General features: G+C 36.1%; 4 protein-coding genes across 9 annotated transcripts in view; 2 read left to right on the top strand and 2 right to left on the bottom strand.

The window, feature by feature from the left end:
* Positions 1-349: 349 nt before the first annotated feature.
* Positions 350-6930, top strand: LOC126701449 (probable alpha,alpha-trehalose-phosphate synthase [UDP-forming] 9). Of its 5 annotated transcripts, XM_050399561.1 has the most exons (6): positions 350-584; positions 778-850; positions 3288-3349; positions 3467-5451; positions 5649-5922; positions 6005-6930. In XM_050399561.1, the coding sequence occupies exons 4-6, from the start codon at positions 3473-3475 to the stop codon at positions 6326-6328; spliced, it is 2577 nt and encodes an 858-aa protein (XP_050255518.1). In that variant the 5' UTR covers positions 350-584; positions 778-850; positions 3288-3349; positions 3467-3472; the 3' UTR covers positions 6329-6930. The 5 variants fall into 5 exon arrangements, with proteins under 5 accessions (XP_050255518.1, XP_050255516.1, XP_050255514.1 ...); XM_050399559.1 differs by lacking the exon at positions 3288-3349; XM_050399557.1 differs by lacking the exon at positions 3288-3349 and having other exon boundaries at positions 351-584; positions 3350-5451.
* A 409-nt stretch (positions 6931-7339) lies between these two features.
* Positions 7340-9107, bottom strand: LOC126704228 (probable CCR4-associated factor 1 homolog 11). Its single transcript, XM_050403245.1, has 2 exons — positions 8901-9107; positions 7340-8176 (listed from the first exon to the last, which is right to left on the bottom strand). The coding sequence occupies exons 1-2, from the start codon at positions 9105-9107 to the stop codon at positions 7340-7342; spliced, it is 1044 nt and encodes a 347-aa protein (XP_050259202.1).
* A 6071-nt stretch (positions 9108-15178) lies between these two features.
* Positions 15179-18719, top strand: LOC126701632 (E2F transcription factor-like E2FE). Of its 2 annotated transcripts, XM_050399913.1 has the most exons (12): positions 15179-15576; positions 15667-15734; positions 15827-15879; positions 15997-16074; positions 16173-16226; positions 16342-16444; positions 16654-16721; positions 16805-16877; positions 16970-17031; positions 17193-17589; positions 17713-17770; positions 18299-18719. In XM_050399913.1, exons 1-11 carry the CDS (start codon positions 15353-15355, stop codon positions 17721-17723), a joined length of 1191 nt encoding a protein of 396 aa, XP_050255870.1. In that variant the 5' UTR covers positions 15179-15352; the 3' UTR covers positions 17724-17770; positions 18299-18719. The 2 variants fall into 2 exon arrangements, with proteins under 2 accessions (XP_050255870.1, XP_050255869.1); XM_050399912.1 differs by lacking the exon at positions 17713-17770 and having other exon boundaries at positions 15184-15576.
* Positions 18394-19109, bottom strand: part of LOC126701629 (alpha-N-acetylglucosaminidase-like) — a 66041-nt gene continuing 65325 nt past the window's right edge. The window contains exon 19 of the mRNA XM_050399910.1: positions 18394-18491. Coding sequence (XP_050255867.1) covers positions 18394-18491 — 98 coding nt within the window. The remainder of the gene's footprint in view (positions 18492-19109) is intronic.

The raw sequence follows: 19109 nt of genomic DNA, 5'->3' as shown, positions 1-19109 counted from the left end.
TTTTTTGAAAACCGTGTGTATCATATGCATAAATATGTGTGTAAAAAATACTAGCCTACAAATTATTGAGCCCATCACCCAAGTTTTCCCAAAATATGATATAAAAAAAACACATGTATCAAAAGTTAGGAAACGAATAAGGGTACACACCTAATAAAGTTGAAAGTGAGGGGTATTTGTGGGTGACCAAATCCACAAGACTATAACGTAAGACCAACCATGGTTGCAATCCAACTGTAACACTCGCACTCGCTCTCTCTCTCTCTCATTCATATATATCTTTCTTTTTTTGACTTTCTACGATTTTATCTAATCTAAGAGCTTCCTTTGTTGAACGAACAATTTATCAAATTAACAAATGTACAAACAAACACCATTCCAAACGGAACCTACAAAATATATAAATAGTATTATTTTTTTCACACTTTTTATTTTTTTTTTCAAGTCAGTTTCGAACCCATAAAAGCTCCTCACAAATCTCACCAGTTTCGAACCTAACATCATACACTAAACGTTCTTTCTCTCTTCTTTTCTTTTTTTTCTCTGATGGAGTATTTCGTTTCTGTACTTTTTTTTTTCTGTTGGTAAGTTTGTTCACATTGGTTTCTTTGCTTTTTGGCTCTTGGAAATGTAAAAGATGAGAACTTGGGTTTTCTTCTGTCTGTGAGATTGCAGAGTTTTCTTTTTTTATCTTTTCTTGGGTTTCTTGCCAACCAAACATAACTTGCATTGCTTATCTGGATTTTTTCTTTTGTTGGGTATGGTTTTTCTTTGCAGAAAAATAGATCTTTACTGTTACACACCGCTTAACTAGAAGCTCTATTGTTGGATCAGCTTGGTTTCTATTCTGGTAATCTCTCTCTCTCTCTCTCTCCACGTGGGATTGTTGCCTTGTTGGCATTTCAATTTTTTGCTGAAACTTCTCATGGTTCTATGGTTTCATAATGCCAATTCTGCTAGCTTTTGTTTGGTTACATGATTCTCTCTCTTTCTTTTTGTTCTTTTGGTTCCATGGATGTTATTTCTGTATGTTTATGTATGTATGTATGTATGTATGGATGGATGGATGGATATGTCTTTAAAGAAAGGTCAAGGGGCATGAGAGTTATTCTTTAGCACAGTGGATAAGGATGAAGGGTCAAGAAAAATGGAGTCTTGAAGAAAAATAATATCGGGATAATTTTATCAATGAAATATTTTTCTGCTCAAATATACAAATTGCATGTGAATATTTTGGAATACTAAATCTGGTTAGAGCAATGGTTTTTGAGTTTTATTATACTATTTCTAGTAAAAAATTTCCATTACTGTTGAAGATAAGGATGAACCAATGTATGGCCAAGAAGCTATTATTTATTACATTAATTGAAGATTATTCCGCTTTGTCCATTATTAGTAACCAGATAAGCTGATTTAGTGATGAATCAATAATAATTTCAAGGAGCTAAAGACAAATGGTGACCTCCTAAAATCTGTTAAAATAAACCTATCCATAGGAAAAATGTCTTATATATATGAATGTAAGTAAGAACTTCATCATTATCCAAATCTAATTTATTAACCACTTATGTCAAATCTGATTTGTTAAATTGAGCATATCCCTATTCCATTATTAGAAGATCAGATAAGGTGATTTAATAACGGTCTTGGTGGAAGCAAAGGGATGTGTATCTATTAAGTAGTATATTGATACAATATACTTTAATTTTTTATTTTATATTAAAAAAATCAATTCAAGAATATTCTTTTCCATTCTACAAGCTTCATAAATTTTGTTTCATAGAATATTCCTTTCCATTCCGCTGGCTTCATAAAACTTGTCCTGAACTTCTAGTAATTGTATTCATACGTTTTAACAAGTAGGTCAGAATTATTATAAAGGACTTTTTGGTAAGTATATACAATGACTATATTCATATTTTTTTTTTGTTGATAAGTATATACAATGACTATATTCATTTTTTTTTTTTTTTGTTGATAAGTATATACAATGACTATATTCATATAAACCAATGAAACATAGTCCTTCCCTTGTTACCTGTATAATTGTATATACATGTTTTTGTCTGTTTCTCTATCTACATTTTCTTCCCTTTGTTGTTAGTTAAACCTTGCATGATATAAATTGAGTTCACATGAATAGTCACCTCTTGGATGGGTCTCTGCAAAGAAGTCACCTCTAGATGGTCTTTGAGCATTCAGATATTTGAAATTATGTCAGAACATTTAGCTCTTTGTTGTTTTCTGCTAATTGTGGATACATGAATGCAGCTCTTTTCTCTATAGGATATGATGGAAATTAAGATATGACTTGAAAATTTTAATCATTGTAAATTTCAATATTATTTAAGCTGTGGCTGTAGTATCCCTCTTGACATTTTTTTATCTGCTTATTCATGTTCATTCTGTAACTACACATTTTGTCTTTTATTTTTCCTGTCTTTACTCCTATTTTAACATGTGCACCTCATGTATGCAATGGTTATCTTAAGAAACAAGGTAGGCTGTATAACTGTGTCATTTCAGCATATGAAAGCATAAGATCATATAGCTCTTTTTGACAACCTTGATCTGCAATTAAGCATCGAAGGATATTTCATGTATAATTGAAAATGGTGTTAGATTTGTATGGAATAGAAATTGTTTATAAAAAATAATTTGATATCTGAGGGTATTGTAGGCAAGATCAATTGTGCCTTTCTATGGTGTCTATACTTTAGAAAGAATTCAAGGCTCTGCCTTTGGGTTTCTTTTATTTATCCTGATTGTCTTTTCTCTTTTCTGCTTAGTTTGATGCAGGTTTGTTTGCTTGTAAATAGCAGCTAGGCATGTCTTTCTTCTATCCTCACTATGGTTTGGGACCTTTTTTTTTCAATTGCTTCATAGTTTGAAGCAGGCATAAGCTCCCTGTCTAAGAGGCACCTGCATTTTTAATAACTACATATATAGCTGATAAAATACATTCTAAGTGCACTTACATTTGATGTTCCTAGTTGGGGATGTGCCAGACTTAGAGCTCTAATCATTTGCGGTAGGGAACATATTTGAAAATTGTTATTCATCCTATAGTAGAATCATGTGAAATTTTCTTCTTTAGTGAGTTTGACTGTTTGAATGACTTTTGCTGGTGGAGAAACATTCACAGAAAGCAGTATATAGCATTTCTAATAGGAAAAAAAATCCTGATACATAGATTTCAACCAGTAGTTGATAAGAAATGAAAGATTTATTGCTCCATTGTAATTATTGAATGGTGGATTTTTACGGAAGCTTATTTTATTGCATAGTTCCATGCTGGGCATTGTCCTTTATAGGGTGGTTATAACGGTCTTTTGCTGCCTTCCTGCAGGTATTTGGTTTTCTTTAATTTGGATTAATCCATTGCGATATTTTTGGCGGGAAGGGCATCTTCCCTTCATTGTTCTGCATTTGAAAATTTAAATAACAGATATATGAACACCTACAGGCAATCATGGTGTCAAGGTCTTCTCGCATAAGTTTGCTGGAATTGTCATCTGCGGATATGTTGAGTTTCCCTCAAACTCCTAGACCACTTCCACGGGTGTTGACTGCTCCTGGAATGATTCCAGATGTAGATAGTAGTGGAGATTTAGATGTTCTTTCCCCTAAAACCCGTCAAAAAATAATAATAGTGGCAAATTTTCTCCCTCTTCATGCTCAAAAGGATCCAGAATCTGGCAGATGGTGCTTTAGTTTTGATGAGGATGCACTTTATTTACAGCTTAAGGATGGTTTCTCATCTAACAGTGATGTTGTATATGTGGGATCTTTGAAGGTTGATGTAGATGCAAGTGAGCAAGAAGAAGTTTCCCAGAAACTGCTGGAGGATTTTAATTGTGTGCCCACATTCCTTCCTCCTGACCTTCAAAAGAAATTCTATCATGGATTCTGTAAACAATATTTGTGGACCCTTTTTCACTACATGCTGCCTATTTGCCCAGACCATGGCAATGGCTTTGACCGGATGCTTTGGCAGGCATATGTTTCTGCTAATAAAATATTTGCAGACAAGGTTCTGGAGGTGATCAATCCGGAATATGATTTTGTATGGGTTCATGACTATCACCTCATGGTTCTCCCTACATTTTTGAGAAAGGCTTTCAATCGAGTCAAGCTTGGCTTCTTCCTCCATAGCCCATTTCCCTCATCAGAAATCTACAGGACTCTGCCAGTCAGGGAAGAAATCATGAAAGCATTGCTTAATGCTGATTTGATTGGTTTTCATACATACGATTATGCTCGCCACTTTCTATCTTGTTGCAGTAGACTGATGGGCTTGGTGTTTGAATCTAAGCGGGGCCACATTGGAATTGAATATTTTGGACGCACTGTCTATATCAAAATTTTGGCTGTGGGGATTCATATGGGTCAACTTGAATCTGCATTGAATCACCCATCTTCTTCCATGAAGGCCAAAGAGATCCAGAAACAATTCAAGGGGAAAAAAATAATTCTTGGTGCCGATGACATGGACATATTCAAAGGCATCAGTCTAAAATTATTAGCCATGGAACAGCTTTTGCAGCAGCATGAAGAGTTACGGGGCAAACTTGTCCTGGTGCAAATTATAAATCCTGCAAGGAGCACAGGGAAAGATGTCCAAGAAGCAAAAAGGGAGACATATATGACTACCAGAAGGATAAATGAGGATTTTGGTTTTCCAGGCTATGAACCGGTTATTCTAATTGACCGTAAGGTCCCTACCTATGAGAAGACTGCCTATTATGCTTTGGCAGAATGTTGCATTGTAAATGCTGTGAGGGATGGTATGAATCTAGTCCCATACAAGTATACTGTTTGTAGGCAAGGGACTCCAAAAATGGATGAAGCTCTGGGAACTGCCTCTGCTTCTTGTCGTGCTAGTATGCTTGTTGTTTCAGAGTTCATAGGATGCTCACCATCGCTAAGTGGGGCAATTAAGGTGAACCCATGGGATACTGGTGCTGTAGCCAATGCACTGTATTCGGCAATCATGATGCCTGATTTAGAGAAGCAGTTGCGGCACGAGAAACACTTTCGCTATATTAGCACTCATGATGTGGCTTATTGGTCCCGTGCTTTTGTGCAAGATTTGGATCGAGCATGCAAAGATCACTACAGAAAACGTTGTTGGGGCCTTGGATTTGGTCTGGGTTTTAGAGTTTTATCCCTCTCCCCAAGTTTCCGGAAGCTTTCTATTGATCACATTGTCTCTGCATATAGGAGGACGAATAGAAGAGCAATATTTTTGGATTATGATGGTACAGTAGTGCCCCAAGCTTCAATTGTTAAAACCCCATCCCCTGAAGTTATTTCTGTTCTGAACAACCTGTGTGATGACCCTAAGAACACAGTGTTCATAGTTAGTGGTAGAGGGAAAGACTCACTTAATGAATGGTTTGCTCAATGTGCGAATCTTGGTCTTGCGGCTGAGCATGGATACTTCATAAGGTATGTTATATTTTCATAATTATGGGTGCTAATTTGTAGTTTTCGTTTCTAATACATTTTCCTACATGAAATAGGAGTTCCATTTAATAAAGGGGATTTTCAAGTGCATTGAATGTGCTGTCCCTTTATCAAAATGATGTTTTTCAGATAATTAGCAACAAGTATTAATTTCATATTTACTATGATTCAAATTCTAGGTGGAGTAGGACATCAAATTGGGAAACAAATCCCATAGGCACAGATTTTGATTGGAAAAGGATTGCAGAACCTGTAATGAGATCGTACACGGAGACAACTGATGGCTCCAATATAGAGGCCAAGGAGAGTGCCTTGGTGTGGCACCATCAAGATGCTGATCCTGACTTTGGGACTTGCCAGGCCAAGGAGCTTTTGGACCATCTTGAAAATGTACTAGCAAATGAGCCTGTAGTTGTTAAGAGGGGCCAACATATTGTTGAAGTAAAGCCACAGGTATGCATGTTTTCTCTCTCTCTTCTGTGTCCCTGTTCCTGGTTGGTTTTTGGAGTGTCTAACATTGGCATCCACATTGCAGGGAGTTACTAAAGGGCTAGTTGCAGAGAAAGTTCTCTCTGCCATGATTAGTAGTGGGAAACAACCTGATTTTGTGATGTGCATTGGGGATGATAGATCTGATGAGGACATGTTTGAAAGCATATCAAGCATAGCTAATGAATCATGTCTCCCTGCAGCACCAGAGATCTTTGCATGTACGGTTGGCCAAAAACCAAGCAAAGCTAGGTACTATCTTGATGATACTGTGGATGTTGTGAAATTGCTTCAGGGCTTGGCCACTGCATCAGTTATCAAGCCAAGGTGTGGTTCCGAAATTCAAGTTTCTTTCCAAGACACCGCTTGAAATACATGCACTGTTGTAGGGTTGAGAAGAAAAGGTGTGGATAGGGCTGTGTTGGAATAGGATGCTTTCTTGGATCGTCTTTTCCTTTTCGTGATAGAGTGAACATACTTCAGCAATCAGATTGCTCTTTGGTTTTGATGTTAACTCATTTGTTGCAAGAGGGGGCTGGATGATGCACAGCTTTGGCTCCTTTAGGGAGGAAAATGAGCATCATGGATTATGGTGGTCTCAAATCGTTGCTGACTGACATAGTAATTTTTTGTTCATTTGAAAGTTGGGGCCGTCTGTGAATCTGCTGGCACCTAGTAGAACCATTTATCAAAGGGAATTCCTTTTTTAGCCCAAAGGTTCAGGTGTTAGCTATAGGTATAGTTACTAATACCAAAGCATTTGAACTGGTTTTGATCATACATGAAAGTCATTCTCTATGGAAGTGTTTTTAGGTCCATGCTTCTGCCTTGCGATACAATTGAGGATAGTGTCTTTTTTTCTTTTTCTTTTTTTGGTTTCTTTTAAAAATTGAAACAAGTTCTAGATGAACACCTTGTATATAGAATTTCATACGCTGCAGAATGTGGAATCATTTCATTTTTTCTTGTAAATATCCGTATATTGATTCTCTCCTCTTTTCACTTTACTTAATACATACTATGTGCAGTGACCATTTGGTTCACAATCAAAACATTGTTTAGGTGTAGGGAAAGTGGATGCGACTTCCTATAGCTACTCCAATGTCTTAAAGAGGTGTAACAATTTGCAAATTGTTCCCATTTGATTACCGTCTGCTGAGTAATTCTTTCGTACCCAGGCAAGAATAATTCATAGCGATGTTATTTTGATAGTCATGTGTTATAATAGATATTGACCCAGGTTTGCACCCATATTAAAATCAAGAACCAGAAAAACAAAATAAAATTAAACAAATTGAAACGAAAAAAGATTTAACCCTGTATTGACATTATAAACCAAAAACACAGAAAAGAATAATCAAAAAAACTTTTTGAATGAAAATCAATTACATATTGCAGATGTTTGTCTGCACAAATTCAGATTAATCACATGAAAGCCATGACTAAACGGATTAATCATCTTCAAGCCGGCACTATTCAATTGACGCGGAGTAATCATCTTCAATCCAGCACTATTCAGATTTAACCTACGAAAGCCATGGCTAAACGGATTAATTATCTTCAAGCCGGCATTATTCGATTGATGAAAGCCATTATTCAACTCCAAGCCGTGAAGAACACACTGCATCCTTGTCAACAGATGCCCATTATGTCTGACTCCGAGTCCACCATTGTTCTGTTCTTTAAAGTACACGTCCAAGAACTTCTTGAAAGTCTGCAGAGTTAACAAGGTATCCGAACCAGCCTGGTGACTCCTCCCAGCCAAACGTTGCACACCCAATGCGTTAGCCACTTTCTCTAAACCCCCATAAAGGCCATCACAAAACTTCATCATATGCTTCAAGTCGAAAAGCCTTTTCCCAAATATGCTCTGCACCATGATCATAAACCCCGTCAGATCATACGGTAGTGGTCGCCGAATCAAGATTTTCATCAAGTGGGCAATGTCATAGGCACCATGAAAGGTGACCCAAGTGAAAGCAGAGTGATTGCCCAACAGCCCAGATTTCAACATCAACGCAGCAAAGTCGGCAGAGTCGATACCCTCCTTCAAGTTCTTATCAAAATCGATTCCTTGGCGCTCAAGCAACTCGATCGATTCAGGGTTCTGGAGATCATTGTAGACGTCGAAATCTTTGAAGTTGAACTCCCACACGTACTGACTCTTGGTACCGAAATCAGGAAGACAACCTTTGTCGTCGCAAAGAGCAAGACCCAACTGGATAATGTTGGTGGAGTTCACGTTGTCTCTGAGTTATGAAGCACGGACGCGGCACCTGAGGTGCCGCACCGGCGTCGGACGCGGCCGGACGCGGCGACGCGCGAGGGACGCCGTTGCCCGCGCGTCCGGCCGCGTCCGACCGAGTCATGCCACGTGGCAGTCTCGATTTTCGCGCCGACTCGCGCCGATGCGGCTCCGATTCGGGCCGATTCGGGCTGAATCGGGCCGACTCGGAGCCGTATCGGCAGATATCGGCCCGTATCGGCAGATATCGGCCGTATCGGCCGATATTTAAAAAAAAAAAAAAAAAAAAACACACACACACACAGAACGCACCGTTTCTCACCTCTCTGCCTCACTCTCATTAGTTCTCTCATCACTACCTCTCTCTCATTCCGTTTCACTCTCTCTTGCTCTGATCTCTTGCAAGTTGTATTCTAATTTCCGAACATCATAAATGTTTTAGTTTCAATCTTGTGGGTTGTGTTTAATTTATGAACATCATATTTTAGTTATTATCTACTATTGTCTATTGCTCTTAAATTTGGTATATATTTGTATAATGTAAAAAAGTATGCTTAGCAATATATTAAAAATATAAATAAAAATATTTTTAATAATTTTTTAATCGCCGAGTCCCGCCGCACCCGCACCCACATTTTTCAAAAATTGCCGAGTCCCGCACCCGCACCCGCACCCGCACCCGAGTCCCGAAACGCACCCGTGCTACATAGCTGATAACCTGGTAGTTCCAGTTCGGAGGGAGTTTTCCGAGGTCGTGCCCGTCGACGTTAGCAGGTCGGTACACAACACCAGGAAACTCTGTGTCGATTGACACCATGCGGTGGCTCCTCAATGCTACCTTGAGGAGTTCGAACTCCTTCACAAGATTTTCTTTCCATACTTTCCTCACTACTACACTATCCATCTTTGTATTTTCTTGCTATCTAAATCTTAACACACTGATCTAAAGATTATTTACTCGTTGCTTATTTATAGAAAAATTATACAAGGTCGGTGCACAAACCTTCTCCCACTCGGAAAAGGAAATTATAGAAGTACAGGAAACAATGACTCATAAAACTTTCCTCACTCATATTAGCCTTTGCTAGTGTGCGGGCACTTGTTTTTCTTTTCTTTTCTTCTTCTTCTTCTTTTTTTTATTTTTTTATTTTTTTTTTAAGATTAATAGTTTTAAAGTTACTACATTTTTCGATCACAAAAAATCTTTGAGTAAACGCTCTTAAAACGGTAATTGCTCAAAAACAAAAAAAAAAACAAAACAAAAGAATTTAGGTAAATGGCAAACTATACTCCTAAAGTTTGGGGGTATTTGGATTTTACACCTTGAAGTTTTAGAATTTAGATTTTACTCCCTGAAATTTGAGGTATTTGAATTTTACATCCTGATATTTCAGAATTTGGATTTTGCCCCCTAAAGTTTGGAGGTGTTTGGATTTTACCCACCTAAATTCTGAAACTTTACTATTTTAGGGTATAAAGTCCAAACACTTTTAAATTTTAGGGAGTAAAATTCAAATACCCTTAAAATTTAGGGGATAAAATCCAAATTTTAAAATATTAAGGTTTAAAATCCAAATTCTGAAATTTCAGGGTGTAAAATCCAAACATCTTAAACTTTTGTTGGGTCCCAAATAATATTATCAACAATATTAGCAATCCAGAATAACAATCACACATAAGAATACAAAATTTATGTGGAAAACCCTTTCTTCTTTAAGGAAAAAAAAATCATGGGACAAATTCCGAATAATTTCACTATTATCAAATCAATTACAATAATTCTTGTGTATGTCTCACAGTTAAAGAAAAATCTCTCTTATTTTTTTTTGCTCTCACACACACACTAATTATCTCTTTCAAATGTGGCAACAGTTTGCTCTCTCCTTTTTATTTTCTTTTCCACGCACAGCTCTCTCTCTTGGCTATGTTCTTTTTCTCTAAGCAGCTCCCTCTTGGGGATTCTCTCAATTCTCTTGTGTGACAATCCTTGTTGCTGCTCTCTCTCTCTCTCTCTCTCTTTTTTTTCTTGTGCGACTTCTTCTTTCTTTGCTCTTGCACACACTCTCTTTGTGTCTTCCCGAAGGCGGCAACACCTTACTCTCTCCTTCCTCTTGTGTTCCTCCCAAACGAAAATCCATTTTCTCTCTCTTGGTTTCACACTCTATTTTCCCTCTCCCCATAGGGAGGACCCTTAGGCCAAAGCCAAAACCATCAAATTCTTTGTAGCATTGTCTATTTATAAGATTCTTTTGCTATTCCCTATTGGACTAGGAATATATTACCTCTTTAATAAGGAATAGACTTCCTTCCACACCAACGAATAGTCTTTCCTTCTACAACAAGGAAACCCAAATTAATTTTTCATTCTTCAACTAAGAAACCTAATTGACTTTCTAAGTTACAATTGGAATTTGAGGCAATTTCCTAACAACTTTAGGGGGTGTAATTTGCAATTTAACCAAATAAATTTTAGTAAAAGTCTATGGAGCTATACGGCACGCCAATAAAAGTGAAAAAAAAAAAATTAATTGGAGATCAGATCTAGGCAAAACCTGGAAATTTAAGAGTGAAAAAGTTACCAATATTTATCATATTTGGTGGGACAGTTGGATAAAAATTTTCATCCTCAACACAGTGAGCAAGTGTAATATCACACTAACATTTGTAAATTTAAGGTCCATAAATAGTGTGCTTAATAACAAAAATGAAGAAACAGAACAAATTAAAAGACAACGTACCCAGATCTGTAGATTCATTGATAAGAACTCCGATAAAATTTTCAATGCCATTATGTTGTATTCTCGTGACCATTCCTTCTAGATTTGATAGGATGACTTGTACACTTGAACCATGCCATAACCATCTGCAAAATAAAACATCATATTAAAATCCCAATCGAGAATTTACCTGTTGAAATAAAGTATGATTTAATCTTTATAACGTATATATTTAATCTCAATCGAGAATTTAGCTATTGAAATAAAGTATGATTTAATCTTTAAAACTTATATATTTAATCTTTATCACTTATATGAATAAGTTTTGAAAATCCGAAAAGTGTGTTTATTGTTTTTATTTCTTTTTCACGGGGAGAAGAAGTTTTGGAGAATGAAGTTTGCGAGTTACTTAAGTTGCAAAATTGACAGTAGTGGCGTTTCTAAATAACCAATAAAGTAGTGGCTAATAGTGGGAGAGCGGTCTTAGTTTGTAAGCAATGTTTTAGAGATGTATTTTTATGGGGTTATCCTTCAATTTTGCGTTTGCCTAAACTTACGGTGTAGAAGTATTTTTGAATCACAAAAATAAAGATCTCAAACCAAGGAAGCCCTTTAAAAAGTAGTATTGTAGTACACTATAACCACCTACAAAAAAAAAATTCAGATTAAAATCTCAATCGACAAATTACCTATTGAAATAAAGTATGATTTAATCTTATATGAATAAGTTTTGAAAAGCTGAAGAGTGTGTTTACTGTTTTTATTTCTTTCTAACAGGGAGAGAAGAAGTTTTAGAGAATGAGGTTTGCTTGTTACTTAAGTTGCAAAATTTATAATAGCGGGCTTTTTGAATAACCGTTAGGTAGCGGCTAATAGTAGGAGAGTGGTCCTAGGTTGTAAGCAATGTTTTAGAGATGTATTTTTACAGGGTTGTCCTTCAATTTTGTGTTTGCTTAAACTTAGGGTGTAGGGGTATTTTTGAATCACGAAAATAAGGATCCTAAACAAAGAAAGCCCCTTAAATAGTAGTATTGTAGTATGCCATAACCACTTGCAAAAACAATATCAGATTAAAATTCCAATCGACAATTTATCTGTTGAAATAAAGTACGATTTAATCTTATATGAATAAGTTTTGAAAAGCTGAAGAGTGTGTTTACTGTTTTTATTTCTTTCTCACAAGGGAGAAGAAGTTTTGGAGAATGAAGTTTGCCAGTGACTTAAGTTGCAAAATTGATAGTAATGGGCTTTTTGAATAACCGATAAAGTAGTGGCTAATAGTGGGAGAGTGGTCCTAGTTTGTAAGCAATGTGTTTAGAGATGTGCTTTTACGGGGTTGTCCTTCAATTTTGTGTTTGCTTAAACTTAGGATATAGGGTTATAATCTATTATTTTATATATGATATATAAAATAATAGAAAATAACGTCTAACCACATTAAGCACAAATTCATATAAGATAAAAAATAATAATAATAAAAATAGAGTACAAATACATAACTGTAAGATTGTAGGTAGAAGAAGAGAAAATAGAGGAAAAAATGTATGATAAGTATTTATTATGAAGTATACACACACACACTTCACATTGAAGAAGTTGATATGAACAAAAAATCTAATGTCAATTTAATTTGTGGAGGTGTGAAACTGAAATCTAAATCCAAAAAATAAGTGGCATGTGAAGAGGAAATCTAAAGAAAAAAAAAGTGACGGTGTGTGAAGAAGAAATCCAGAGAAAAATAAAAAGTGAATGTAATGTATGTTTTATTAAAATATTAAAAGTAGTTGATAAATTTGGCGCAACCAAAACACTAAAAGTAATTGATAAGAACCAAAAATAAAAATAAAAACAATAATATGTAAAACTTAATAAATTATAGGGGAAAAAGATAAGAACAAAATATTATATCTATTTTTTCTTAAGTCTAAAAAATAGATTAGATGAAAAATCTAGATTGCAATTGTAGTTGCACGATTTTCCTGGTCCAAATCCTACTGATCAGGCCTTGGTCCAAGGCGCAGCACACAATAAATCTTTGTAGAAGATGGGTCAAAGAACTTAGCCTCAGTGAACTTGGTCGGTCTGATGCATGGACAATGTTATTGCAGAAACAAAAACACAAGAATGGATATCCAACAGAAGATTCTATTTCCTGGGTACAGATAATACATTTTTCGTCCCTCTCTTTGAGGGACTCCACTACATTATATAGGTCTCTCATTCTTATCTGAGCCTTACACTTGTTGATCATCTAAGCCCCCACTTGAACACCTGTCCTATCAGACACCCTTATCACTCCCTTGTGAGTTGCAGTGGCCAAGGTAGCACTGTTCAGGAGTCTTTTCCTCTTTAATGCGGCCAAGAGAGTGGTTGTGACACATTTAATGTGGTGGTGGCAACTTTCCATAAGATATTTTGGGTTTTATTCTTTTTTATATGCTTGGAGGATGAACTGCAATGGTTGGGGCGAGCTCTTGATCCGGACTTCGTAATGTCCGAGGAGGAGTTACTCCTCGGACAGGTTTCTTTTACCGCAATTGGGTTTAAATAATGTTTGGGCTATGACTTCTCCTCGGACAGGATTCTTCTCGGACGGGCCCGTAGTTTAATTAGCCCATTATTTTGGGCTGGGCCCCACAGCAATCAAATTAAAATTTGTAGCAACTTAGAAATTATAGATAAATTAATAATAAAATGATTAGATGAAGTATTTGGATTGTAATCAAATTAAGATTTTTATTAACTTAGAAATTATAGGATAATAATACAAGAATAAGATTAAAATATATATTTATATATATATATATGTATATAAAATCTATTGGAATATTTAAATTGAATAAACTTGAAAGTTAGAAGACTTAATTGATTTTTTTAAGATCTTCCAGAACCACAAGTGGCAGATTGCAATTATTATAAGAGAATCTAGCTTTAAGAACAATAGAAAATTTAGATGCATAATGAGGTTAAATAAAAAACATGACTAATGACATTAGAAATAAACCAATTAGATGGTTCCTCCTCTTTAACTAGGGCATCAAAACAAACTTTTGCAGAATACTTAATTAATTACTTATGTGGAGCTCACAAGAATGCTCCATGAGAACAAGATGGCCTCATTGTAAGAAGGGAATGGCTTGTGGCCGACACATTAGGATACGGGCACGTGTCCAAGAGTAGACACGTGTCCACATCGCAACGTGTCCAGTGACACTGGCCGCTGGACACATTAGGATACGAGCACATGTCCAAGAGTGGACATGTGTCCACATCGCAACGTGTCTAGTGGCATTGGCCGCTGGACACAAGCTCCCCCCTTGTAAGAAAGTACTAATTTTTCATAGAATTTTTCCTTTTTCGCTATATGATAACAGTCATATAAGTGCTTATAAATAGAAAAAATAGTGAAATTTACACAATTTTGCCCCAAAACTACCCACGTCAGTGAGTGTATAAATGTGTAAATATAAACATTTTCTATATTAACCGTGTATATATACATGGTTATTGTAGTTGTATATAACATTAGTTTATTATTATTATTATGATTTTTGGTCTCACCACTGCTCTTATTAGAGACTCTCCTTTCCCCAACGTCTGTAACAACCCAGAAGAAGAAGAAAACCACTCAAACCACCAACCCAACACCATCCAACCACTACAACCAATTTTATAGCAATCCACTAGAAGAAGAAGAAGAAAAGTACCACCAAATTTTTTTCTTAAAAATAATTATAACATGCTGCTAATACCGCAGTTTGAATCATTTCTCCTTTAGACCCCCAAACACTTTATATATGAGAATGTACTAATTCAGTTATAAGGCCATTGGCAAGAATGTATAATAAATAAATTGATATTGGAGTTTTTAAAAAGCGATTTTGTAAAATTTTAAACCAATTGATGCAAATGGTAATGGGGTTGTTTTGTAGTGTAACTAGAACAACGATTTTCAATATTTAAACAACATTACAAGTATTTCTACACACTTTTTCACTTACACATATTTTCAAAAAATACAAACAACATTAGCAATAGTATTACCAAACGATTAAGGGCTTTAACAAAGCCCCACTACTTAAGAAATTCAAAAAAACCCATTAGGGGGCAAATCCGGTATTTCACATAAGCAGATTCGTAGGCGCCTGTCTCCGAATTCAAATTCCCGCTTATTCCAACATTCGAAAAAACGAAAAAAAAAAAAAAAAGAGAGAAAGAAAGGAAACAATGATACGGAAGCTAGCGAAAATAAAAACCCTATTGGATCCAAAACCAAACCAAAACGCTCGCAAATTTTTTCAAAATTAGAACCCCGCCATTCGTCAAACCCTTCTCTTCCCCCCCTTTTCTTAACGGTCCTTCCTCTCTCTCTCTTAAAAGCCTGAACTTGCTTCTCTCTCTCTCTCACATACACACAAACGCTTAGATCCAAATGGCATCGTCTTTGCCTTCATCTACGTCAGTGTCACCGCCGGATTCTCCGCCGTTGCAACAGCTACACAGATCTGAACAACCACCACCACCACCACCGCCACAACAACCACAACCGCCACCCATGGCGGTGCCCTTGCCTTCTTCTTCTACTGATCCCGACACCTCTTCTCGCCACCACACGTACAGCCGAAAGCAAAAGTCCCTCGGCCTCTTGTGCTCCAAGTAACTCTCTCTCTCTCTCTCTCTCTCTCTATTTTCTTCTGTCTTTAAAGAGTTTGTTTCTTTGATTTCTCATTCTTCTTCCTCTTGCAGTTTCTTGAGCTTGTACGATCGCAACGACGTCCGCTTGATCGGCCTCGACGATGCCGCCTCTCGATTAGGTTCACAAAATCTTTAACAAAGGTTTCTTACGTACATACGTGTGTGTATATGATTTGGAGTCTGGATCTGATGGATTTTTGGGGTTTTGCAGGGGTTGAGAGGCGAAGAATATACGATATTGTGAACGTGTTGGAGAGTGTGGGGGTGAGAGATTCATTCAATTTTTTCACCTTCTAATTCAAAAAAAAAATCATCTTTATTTTGTAGTTATTGAATTTTGCCATACTAAAGCTTTTGTGTTTCTATGGTTCAATTTTTTAGGTTCTTGCAAGAAGGGCCAAGAATCAATATACCTGGAAAGGGTTTGGTGCAATCCCGATTGCCTTAAAGGAACTCAAGGTTTTTTATTTTATTTAAAATTGTTTTGATCTAAGATATAGTTGGAAGCTTAAATATTTGGAAAAGAATTCTGATTTGTGTGTTTGGTACTGTTTCAGGAAGAGGGTATGAGAGAAAATACCAGTGGCTTTGATGGCAATGACTTTGCCAAAGTATGTGAATTTATAGGGTTTTAAGTGCTTTTCCTTCTCTATAATTATTTGGGTTTTGAAAATTGTTTTGGGCAATTTTAATTTTAATTTTAATTGTTGTTTGTATTTTGGGTAGGTTTCAGATGACGAGGATGATGATGAAAGACTTTCCAATCCCAGTACTGGAAGTCAGAATGACAAGTCAAACCCTAATAGTTCTGTCAAATGCTTGCTAAAAGGTATTTCTTTTTGGAACCCTCTTGTTTGTAGTTTGCTTATGTTCTGTTTACTTAAGATTGCAATGTTTGTAAGTGTTTTTGAGTCAGAGATTATCCTAGCATAAGTTTTGGTGTAAACAAATTTTCGTTAATTAACACAAAATTTTAATGATTTTTAATGATTATCCTAGAAATTTGACTGCAACTCTGCTTTTAATGATTTTTCACAGATAATCGGAGGGAAAAGTCTCTGGCACTTCTTACACAAAATTTTGTCAAGCTCTTTGTCTGCTCTAATGTGAGGATCCTTCTATTTTTTATGTTTCTGTCATTTATTTGCCTTGTAATAAATTATGACTTTGTTTCCAAATGATTCTATAGGCGAAATTGATCTCCCTTGATGAAGCTGCAAAGTTATTGCTAGGGGATGCCCACAATTCTTCAATAATGAGAAGTAATAAATTCTGTCTTTTGCTTCCTGAATTCTTCCCACTGACTGAAATGGAGCTGAAACTCTTTAACTAACATGGTGTTTGATCTTTGCAGCAAAAGTAAGGCGTCTATATGATATTGCAAATGTGTTATCTTCAATGAAACTGATTGAGAAGGTAAAACATCATTGTAAATCTTTGCTGAGCAAGATGTGAAAGTGAAACCTGTTTACATTTGAGCTTTTCAGTTATGTACAATTTAACTGAAGTAGTAAATTGAATTTGGCACTATCACCATCATTTGCTTATCGGTCAAATGTTTCTTGAATGATATGCAGACCCATACAACAGACACCAGGAAACCTGCATTCAGGTGGTTAGGGTGCAGAGGGAAAGCTGAGAATGAGCAAGCTCCGGTTGATTCTAGGAAAAGAATGTTTGGAAGTGATATCACAAACATTGGTTTTAAGAGGAGCAAAGTAGAGTCGTTATTTGATACGAATTTAAACCAGGATCTGAAAGTACAAAAACAAGGGAAATTTGACAGTTTGGTACATGATCTTGATAGAGGCAATTCAGAACATGACTCAAAACAGACTTCAAAGAGCTACCAATTTGGTCCTTTCGCTCCTGCCAGTGTATCCAAAGTTGGTGCCCCCGAGAATAACAGTGTAAAGCGAGTTCATGACTGGGAAAGTCTTGCTTCTACCCATCGTCCTCAATATCAAAACCAAGGTATTATTTCTGCTCTTTTACAGTTCAGTGAAATGCGTCTTCTAGGCCCCGAGTCATTGCAATTTGAAAATTATTCTTTCGAGTAGAGATCCCACTAGTTTAAGTATGTTGTCTATGATCTAGATTCACATTAGCAAACCGAGTGAAAAGGAGGTCAAGAAGTCATCTTTCATCCATGAAGGTGACTTACATACTCCCACTAAATTTGTTCTGCATCTTTTTGATCTCCATTTTTGTGCTTAGAGGTCCTGATTAATTTGGAATACATCTTTTTTTTAAAACATGCTAAACTATTGTGGTAATTCACCAAAGAGTTTTAAGAGGCTCCTGTTACATCTTTATATGGGAAAGCATTTTGAAACTTTTAGGAGTAAACTTTAACATACCATTTAATACTTCAAAGCACTATTTATTATAAGTCGCAAAATTTTGAAAATGCTCAAGGGTTTTTCAGTTAAAACTCTGTATTTCAAAAGCTCTGAGGTTATAGGATTTATGGCTGAAATTCTACTTAAAGTTACACTAAATGTGCACTTGGGTTGATGATAAGAGCAATTGTTATGGAATGGATACCATAGTTTCTAAGAGTATTACCCCTGCTAGTTTGAATTGGATTTTCTGAGGTGTTCTTTGCCAATTCAATTGTCTAATATGTATTTATTTCTACTTATTGTGCATATACTGATGGATAGTTGTAATAATGTTGTAGCTTTGAAAGACCTCTTCTCCCATTACGTGGAAGCATGGAAATCATGGTACTCAGAAGTTGCTGGAAAGAAGCCAATACAGATTTCTTGATACTTCCTACCAATGAGCTCCCAATGAACAAGTACAGCAACAAAATACCATTTTTTTTTTCTTTGTACTGATTAGTGATTTGACAAAGAGTGGCTCCGTGTTGTATGCATGTTCTTTATGCAACAACTTAGAATGGCCACCCACGGGATCTTCATTTCTTCCTTGTCTTTACAGTCTCACACATTTTTTTTCCCCGGTTCCTGTATGCATTGATTCCAAATGCATTTTCTTCGTTTCTTAATCTCATGTATTTCAATAGATGATTAATGTTGTCCTGTATGCATTAGATACAGTTCTCCTATTTAGAAACTTTCTTTCTGGAGTTCTTTTTAGCTGTTATGATTCCTATAAAATCCATAGTCTTATAACAAGCAATTAGATCATCCTGAGGGAGGGTTAGTTTCTCTAGAACAAAATTTGTGTACTTTGCACCACCTTGAACATTTCGCTTTGAATAGCATACCCACCCTCCAATAATGAGCCGAATCACATTTTGACATTTCTTTTAAACCATTGAACAATTGAGCCTAAGCCCAATAGGCCTTACAAATGATACATATGATGTTCCTTGCCACTGTTCTCACCAATGATCCTGTTAAAACAGGATTATCAATTTTGCAAGCTTAACCTATTTTAGGAAGATGACTCTTGCTGTCTTGCTTGACTGTGTCTGAGGACTCTACAATTTTGGCCGTTGGTAGAACAACTATAAAATGAAAACC

This window comes from Quercus robur, chromosome 10, assembly GCF_932294415.1.
Source record: "Quercus robur chromosome 10, dhQueRobu3.1, whole genome shotgun sequence".
NCBI lineage: Eukaryota > Viridiplantae > Streptophyta > Magnoliopsida > Fagales > Fagaceae > Quercus > Quercus robur.
This window is presented reverse-complemented; position numbering and strand designations above follow the sequence as displayed.

Excerpts from the sequence above, each read along its gene's own strand:
- LOC126704228 (XM_050403245.1), bottom strand. The coding sequence starts at position 9,107 with ATGGATAGTGTAGTAGTGAGGAAAGTATGGAAAGAAAATCTTGTGAAG. Across the intron at positions 8,177-8,900 it reads TTATCAGCTATGTAGCACGG|TTGGGTCTTGCTCTTTGCGA; the intron begins GTGCGTTTCGGG and ends AACATTATCCAG.
- LOC126701449 (XM_050399559.1), top strand. The coding sequence starts at position 3,473 with ATGGTGTCAAGGTCTTCTCGCATAAGTTTGCTGGAATTGTCATCTGCG. Across the intron at positions 5,452-5,648 it reads GAGCATGGATACTTCATAAG|GTGGAGTAGGACATCAAATT; the intron begins GTATGTTATATT and ends TTCAAATTCTAG. Across the intron at positions 5,923-6,004 it reads TTGTTGAAGTAAAGCCACAG|GGAGTTACTAAAGGGCTAGT; the intron begins GTATGCATGTTT and ends TCCACATTGCAG.
- LOC126701632 (XM_050399912.1), top strand. The coding sequence starts at position 15,353 with ATGGCATCGTCTTTGCCTTCATCTACGTCAGTGTCACCGCCGGATTCT. Across the intron at positions 15,880-15,996 it reads ACGTGTTGGAGAGTGTGGGG|GTTCTTGCAAGAAGGGCCAA; the intron begins GTGAGAGATTCA and ends TCAATTTTTTAG. Across the intron at positions 16,722-16,804 it reads AGCTCTTTGTCTGCTCTAAT|GCGAAATTGATCTCCCTTGA; the intron begins GTGAGGATCCTT and ends ATGATTCTATAG.